The sequence below is a fragment of the Magnolia sinica genome, chromosome 1, assembly GCF_029962835.1.
Source record: "Magnolia sinica isolate HGM2019 chromosome 1, MsV1, whole genome shotgun sequence".
Taxonomy (NCBI): Eukaryota; Viridiplantae; Streptophyta; class Magnoliopsida; order Magnoliales; family Magnoliaceae; genus Magnolia; species Magnolia sinica.
This window is the reverse complement of record NC_080573.1, coordinates 2372017-2380231: the sequence shown is the minus strand read 5'-3', so window position 1 is coordinate 2380231 and position 8215 is coordinate 2372017. Positions and strand designations below refer to the sequence as shown.

The following is an 8215-nucleotide window of genomic DNA, read 5'->3' as shown; positions in this document are numbered from 1 at the left end:
AGACTCCTTGAACACAGAGTTGAATCAAGCAAAATACTCACAATCATACAACTAAACCTAAACAAGTACAATCCAATTTTTATATAGAAAAATCTGTGGAAAAAAAAAATAAAAATAAAAATAACACGTCACAAAGCAAGCAAGATGCACTATGAGTAGAAATTACAAAATTAAAAGGGTAACACGAGAGGAAAAATCAGGGAAAGAAATTCTTACTCTTGAAACCCTCCTGAGCTCCAACTTTATGCTTATATGATATCCAAACCGTTTATAAGGTCATTCCCAATGGGATTGAGTGAAAACACCGAAAAGATAGAATGACACAAAACTTTTATGGCCATAAGAATGTTTCAACGGTGCTCACTAAATTTCCACTATTTCCTCTCGTGTGGTCCATTTAAGTATTGGATGCAACTTGATTTTCATTGTATGTTCTAAAATGAGCTCAAAAAATGGATGGATAGGTGGATTTCTCACAAACATCTCTGTGACCCCACTCAAAATCCTTTGGCAGGAACTTACCAGGAAAGGCCTTCACAGTGAATCCGCGTCCGCGGAGACGGGTGTGATGGGAAGCGGATTCCGTAGCGAGTAACTCACCATGGTTAGCCAACTGAGTAAACTCTGTGAGGTACACCATAATTTATGTAATTTATCCGCTCTGTCCATCCAATTTAACAGATAAAAGTAGGTCTCGAGCTAAATAATGACAAATATCTAATTTTCAAATCGACCACACCACAGGAAACAATTCAATTCAACATATACCGTTGAAAAATTCTTGGGGGCTACAGAAGTTTTGGATCAAGCTTATATTTGTGTTTTCCCTTCATCCATGTATGTATGATCTTATGAACAGGTTTGATGACAAATAAACATCACTGTGGGGCCTAGAAAGCTTTCAACGGTGGAAATCATTATCCCCACTGTTTACAGTGGTATGATCCACTTGATCTTTGAATATGCTTCAATTTTGAGATCAACCCCTTAAATTAGATGGAAAAACGTATGGATGTGGATAGACCACATACATTCAAGGTGGGCCCAACTTAGTTTACTAGGTACGATAAGATCGAACTGAGTTACCCTCAGAAGTCAGAACACCCTGAGAGCTACGTAGCAGAAAAACCCAAAATGGATGGCCTGAGATGGCCGCCAAGAAACCACAACAGAAGCTTATACATTCTCAGCAAATGCAAAGCTTCTGCAGCCTCATTGGAACATATCACCAGCTCTAGCTTGCCATTCAACAAACCAAAAAGCACCCATCCAAACAAACCACAGCACACTAGCTCCTTTTTAAAAAAAATCAGGACTAGACTGTCTATTGCACCACACCAAAGAAGCTAGGCAACACTGCTACACTCCAAAAACAGATTCAAACCATCTTGTTGGTGGTCTATCTATATATGGATATTTGAAGTAGAGCAATGTTTCAATTCATCAGGCAAAACAACATAATTTTTTAATGGGACTCATGAATACGTCCTCATGTTACTCTCCAGTTGCTACTCCAATTGCTGAAGCACTTCCATTGGATTGTGATGGCATTTTGCAAAGGGTTGAATAAAATGCTTTAGCTATTAAACATCTCAATGACCAAATAGTATTTTTATTGTAATAAGATGATGTCTTTGACTTGGTACATTCATGTTAGCTGAACATGAAATAAAAGAAAGAAAAAGAAAAGCATCGTCATATATTCACCATCAATACAAGCGCACTCCTAGGCCAAGAGTAGGAAAAAAAAAAGAAAAAAAAAGAAAGATCTAGAGCTTGTTAAAAAAAGTATCAAACGAACACTTTTTATTTTGAAGTTTTTCTTAATATAACTACCAATAACATCTCAGTAATGACTGAGATAGGATGGACCTTCACCTGACAACCCCGATGTAACTTGTATGTCTCGGTGAATCCTGGCCCCGAGATATAAGTCCTTGATTGCGTGCATTTTATTGACAACATCTTTCATCCCCATTCGTTTTTTTGGAGATTCTGTGGAACACAACACACCGATTTTGACCATTGAAATCAAGCAGTCCTGCATTCTATCTTTTGTATTGATATCATTTCTGCTGTCTTGAGTAACTTTGGTTTCTTCCAAGAGAAATGGATCTACAATCTCCAGTACCCGTTCAGGCAAAGCCAACGTAGCGAAATGATGAAGGCTTAGATTGTCCTTAAACATGTCATCAGTTGGTCCCTTCCCAGTGATCATCTCCAATAGAAGGATTCCATAGCTGTAAACATCTCCTTGTGTAGATGCTTCACCGCCCATCGCGTACTCTGTAATTCATACATCTCATATTGGAATGTAAGTGATCATTCATATGTGAATAATATCAAAGGTTGAATTTTGAGAGAGACTGAGGAGAGTGATAAGAAATATACTATTCAACCAAGTAATTGGCATTTTTTTAATATCTAAATTGCTAACATCAATTGCTATTTTGTGAACTTGTAAGTCCTTGCAAAGATGTTCTACATTGAACAAGGCTCTACTACTCAAATAAAAGAACTCAACACCCTAATTATACACACACACACACACAAGTTATTGTTATGATTTCACATCTTAACTAAAGGCATTATCAGAAAAGAATTCTTCATACCTATACCTTATTATGGTGTTATTCATGTGGGGTGCCAGTGAGTACCACTTTGTATATCTAGATCTTTAAAATCAATGAGATTTTGATGCCATCAAGTTTTGAATCTCGCTGGGTGTGGGTCCTCTTAAGGACTTTTTTTATGAACTGGATTTAGATAAAATTAGGTTCATTTTGATATAGGCTTACGGCTCTTTAATGCAGCAGTGATGATGTCATTAGCGATGACTTGGTCAAATCAAAATGCAGGGAATTAGAAATTTCTGTTTCACAGGAACAGAGGATCACCGCTCTTTCCACACAAGTGATATACAGATATGAGAATGCATGAAACTTTATAAATAGAAAAGAAAGCATTGCATGTGAAAGTTGACATGCAACATCCTTTGTGAACATTGCTTATCTAACTAAATATATATTCACTATGTTAAGTGATATCCATTCTAGTTGAAGCCTTATAACTATATGTTAGAAATAAGAAGTTTACCCCACAGGCAAAATAGTGCTAACAAGGTAACTTTGTGGGAGATGTGAATGTGGGATGCTCCCCAGGTATAAGATGTGCAGACAGTTCACTCATCCGGGAGGCCAAATATGTCATTTGAATGAGTATATTTAGCATGCCTCTTAAAACTGCTCTAATGATTTGATGGGCCTACTTTTGCATATGGTTCATACTAAAGCTACCTGTTCCACATGCCAAAGTAAGCATGTGTGGGGCTAGAAAACCATTTGGAAATGGTTGACAACTTCCCATCCTCAAAAGCTTTAACATGACACCTCCCCTGTCTAGCATGGCCATCCACCCAAAAAAAAAGAAGGGATACTCCAAAAATTAGGTTGATCCAACCATCAAGAGAACCTCACATATATATATATATATATATATATATATATATATCATTGTTTTCTATGGCATGATCCACTTAATAATTAATTAGATCCACTTGATTTTTTTGGTCTCCACTTTCTTTGTGAAATAATAGTAAAAGGAAATAGATGAAATTGTTACCTGGAGCGATGTAGCCAATAGATCCCTTTATGCCAACCGAGCTGGATTGAGTGACTTCAGATATGAACCTCGCTAACCCGAAGTCACTCACATGAGCAATCATGTCATTATCAAGAAGAATGTTACTCGGTTTTAAATCACGATGAACGACTGGTGTTTGGCAATGGTGATGTAGATAATCCAATACAAAAGCTACATCAATAGCTATATTTAGCCTTTCAATAAAATTTAAATTCCTTCTGAATTGGTCATGCTCATCTTTGTGCAACCACTTCTCTAGACTTCCATTGAGCATGTACTCAAAAACTAAAGCCTTGAAGTCGTTTCCCTTAAAATCAGTGCTTGAGCAACAAGTTAAGACTTTAATAAGATTCCGATGCTTAATGTTTCTCAAGGCTTCGCATTCAGCCATGAAGCTCCCCAGAGCTCCTTGTTGCAGAAGGTTGAGCACTTTGACGGCGATAAGAGTTCCATCTCGATCTAGCATTCCTTTATACACAGAACCAAAAGTTCCCGTGCCAATCAGATTTGAAGAAGAGAACCCATCTGTTGCTTTAAAGAGCTCTGCATAAGACAGGTTCATGAAAGGATCCTCCGCAGAAGGCACAGCAGAAGATTTTCTTCTTGACTTTCTTACCCAATAAAGACTGGTAAGGAAACATGATAATGAAATAAGACACAGGACAGCAACAATTATTGAGATTTTCACTTTTGAAGCGAGTGACATCCCACGTTTCTTGAAATCTTGGCTAGGGCATGGAGGCAATTGTAATTCTGGAACGCCCCCACAAAGCTTACTATTTCCGAGCACTGAAACTTCACTGGCGTTTCTGAAGACCCCTTGTTCTGGTAATTCACCCTCAAAATTATTGAAAGATAGATTTAGATAATTCAAAGCTGAAAGGTTCTCCAGGTACTGCGGAATCTTTCCAGACAAGTTGTTGCGTGAAAGATCCAGGGATTGAAGGCCTCTTAGAGTACTAAATGCTGGAGGAATTGATCCTTGAAAGAAGTTCCCATCCAACCAGAGATACTCTAGGCTGAGACAATTGCCTAGCCAGCTTGGAATTTTTCCCGACAAATTATTATTAGAAAGAAACAATCTTCCAAGAGCTTTCAAGTCACCGGCTTCATATGGCATATCAGTTAAAAAATTGTTTTGAGCTCGGACTTCAATCAGAGATATAATGCTGAAAACTTGTTTGGGTAAGCTACCATTAAAGTTATTATTGTCCAGGTACATGAATTGCAAGTTTTTGCAATTACCAAGAGTTGAAGGTATGCTCCCCGATAGATTGTTTTCTTGTAAACTGAGTATGTATAATCTGGTGATGTTATCTAAGGAAGACGGAATTTGCCCTGATAATTCATTTCTACCAAAGGAAAGTATTCCCACCTTTTTAAGCTTCACAACACCAACAGGAATCGTACCTGTTAACAAGTTATCTTCCATAGCCAACACTGTTAAGTTGACAAGATTCTGAATTCCAGATGGGATGCTTCCAAATATCCTGTTTCTTCCAAAAGATAGTATCGTCAGTTGAGTTGAAAGATTAGCAATGGAGTCTGGCAACTCACCACTGAGATGATTTGTGTCTATTCCCAGACCTCGCAACCTACTGCAATTGGTCAAAGAATCGAGAAAACCCAAGTCACGTGCTTTCCCAATTCCAAGCTCATTTTCCGCCAAACCTAAGAAGGAGAGACCCTTGAGGCTTCCAAAATTCAGAGGCACAGATCCGCTAAAACTATTGCGACCAAGGTCGATAATTACGAGTCCAGAAGCATTGGGTAATGACACTGGTATGGGTCCTGTGAATTGGTTTGCTCCGGCATAAAGGTTTTGGAGATTAGGAAGAGTGAGGCCTAAGTTAGGTGCGAGGTTTCCATGCAATCTGTTCTCTCCCACGTCCAAACCATAAAGAGATGAGAGATTGTATAGGCTTGGTGGAATCGTACCTGACAGTTCATTTTCACTTAAGAGAAGAAAGTTTAAGTTAACCAATCGATGAAGTTCATCTGGTATACTGCCCTCCAGACTATTGTCTGAGAGATAAAAAAGATAGAGAGACGAAAGGTTTCCAAGTGAAGGTGGGATGCTTCCTATAATATTATTCTCTGCAAGTCTTAAGTCCGTGAGCTTCAATAGAGAGCCAAGCTCAGTTGGAATCTTCCCTGTGAGTCGATTTCCGGAAAGACGAAGGACTTGGAGTTGTGTACAGTGGGTCAGATTTGCTGGAATTTCTCCAGTGAATGAGTTATTGACCAGACTAATATACCGCAAGCGGAACAACCGACCTATCTCCTGAGGAATCGCGCCATGAAAGTTGTTGCCTTGAAGAAGGATTATCCTGAGGAAGGTGAGGTTTGCTATGAAGCGAGATATGGTGCCCACCAAATTCTGGCGAGTTAGGTTCAAGGCAGTGACCCTATGAGGATGCTGGCGACCGCATGTGACTCCTTGCCACTGACAGAAGTGGAGAGTATGGTTCCAAGATCTCATGGAACCGTGAGGGTCGTCGGTTATCAGATGTTTGAAGTCGAGCAACGCAAGCCGATCGGTTTCGTTGGAGAAGTTAGCAGCAGATCCCAACAACCATGGTACTTCCACGGAAGAGAGAAGGATCGTGTGGAAAAGGAAGGACCAAAACGCTCTTACGCTCATTGGCGGTAGCTCCATGATCGAGTTCGTGAATGCAGGAATGACAAATATAGAGTGGATCGATTCTCCTTTTATCTACAGACCAGGACTCATTGATGACTTGCCCAGCCAACTAGGGGTGTCAATGGAATTTTGAATGGGCCGGCCTGAAGGCCCGGACCGAATGATTTTAAAATCCGTACAGAGACTACCCCAGGCCCGGCCCGTTGATAGACTTACGGCCCCTACCTGCCATTTTTTCTACTACTTTTTTCTTTGGGAGGGATTTTTCTCAGTCACCGTCCATTTGGGGCAATTCGCTGCTCTAATGCTATGTCAAACAACCATTTACTCTAAGCTTAACCCCTCACAGCCTTGTGTATTAATATATAATTATATTAATGGACTTTACGTGGTCCTTCTAGGATCTTTCATATGCCTAGCATTGCAATGGGTTATATGCATAAAAAAGAAAGAATCTAAGAGCAAATTTGCAATTTTGGAACATTAAGGGCACAATTCCATCGTTTGATCTTGGTCAAGGGGTAAGAGACCGTTTTTTCTCCTTATTTCCAAACTTACGTGTTATGTTTTAAATATTTCGAGAGGTGCATGTACTTAAGAAGATCCCAAAAGGTACGCATTTATATGGATTATTATTATTATTTGTTACGATAGATTGTGTAATGGACGCGGATTTACTGTGAAAGCCTTTCCCAGGCAAGGATTCTGAGTGGAGCCCACTACACTGTTTGTGAGAAATCCTACCCATCCATCCGTTTTTCAATCACATTTTAGGATATTTTACCAAAAATAAGGTGGATCCAAGACTAAAATGGGTCACACAAGAGGAAACATCGGGGATTTTGTGACCACTGTTGAAATATTTATATGGCCACAAAGGGTTTGTATCAGTCTTAAGTTTTTGGTTTTTTCACTTCATCCCACTAAAAATGACCTTGTAAACGGTCAAGCCGAGCCTAAGAAGGTTTCAATGGTAGGAATTCATTTTCCCACTGTTTTATCTTGTATGGCCTAGTTGAGTTGTGGATCCTCCTAATTTTTGGTCGCATATCCTAAAATGTGATTGAAAAATGGATGGACAGGTTGGATTTCTCACAAACAGCATAGTGCACCCCACCCAGAATCCTTGCACAGGAACTTATTACGGATGGGGAGCACTCTTGGTTTTCGATTGTAACATCTTGGAGAGCGTATGTCTATGTTTGAGTAGGGGTGTACACTCACTCCACTCGACTCAAAAAGGCTTGATTTGACTTAGTTTGAAGCTGAGTTTGCCGAGTCAAGCTGATTTTTTGAGCTCGAAAATGAGTTTGAGCTGAGTTCGAGCTGGCCTTAGCTCGACTCAACTCGGATCGAACCCAGCTCAAATCGAACTCGGATCAAACCAGTTCGGTGACTCGGTTACTTTGATATTGATGTATGATCAAGACCATTCAACTAGCTAGTTTAGGTTGCTTTGGATGGTAAAATGGTCATTAGATAGTCTTGTTAGACCTTGTGTAGCTTATTAAATCATTACTAACATGTGCATGCATATAAAATAATTAGAGGACCACATACAAATATTTGTGTAGCTATTGATACATTTGTCCAAGTAAATATGCCTTTATAGGTCCTTGTAAGATAAGGTTATTCTCCAATGGATAATTAGTTATTCACTTGCTTATACATTACTCTCGGCCACCAGAATCATGAGATGTACACAATATATGCCTATCTGAATAAATAAAATAAAATAAAATAACAAATACCCAAAAACTCTAAACTCACACAGATGAATGGATACACAATCTTCTTTTTTTATTGAGAGCCCTATTGGAGAGGAATTTTCTCATTAGCTGTTGATTGATGGCTAGACTTGTGTTTCCTAGTCACTCTCCATCGAATGTGAAAAAATGTCTTGAGTTTGATTGATGGCTCCACTGGAGA

General features: G+C 39.2%; 1 protein-coding gene across 2 annotated transcripts; it reads right to left on the bottom strand.

Annotated features, from left to right (window-relative positions):
* Positions 1-1825: 1825 nt before the first annotated feature.
* LOC131236500 (probable LRR receptor-like serine/threonine-protein kinase At3g47570) lies at positions 1826-6441 on the bottom strand. 2 transcript variants are annotated; one of them, XM_058233741.1, is made up of 2 exons: positions 3622-6441; positions 1826-2286 (listed from the first exon to the last, which is right to left on the bottom strand). In XM_058233741.1, exons 1-2 carry the CDS (start codon positions 6299-6301, stop codon positions 1847-1849), a joined length of 3120 nt encoding a protein of 1039 aa, XP_058089724.1. In that variant the 5' UTR covers positions 6302-6441; the 3' UTR covers positions 1826-1846. The 2 variants fall into 2 exon arrangements, with proteins under 2 accessions (XP_058089724.1, XP_058089730.1); XM_058233747.1 differs by lacking the exon at positions 1826-2286 and adding an exon at positions 2784-3398.
* Positions 6442-8215: the final 1774 nt, after the last annotated feature.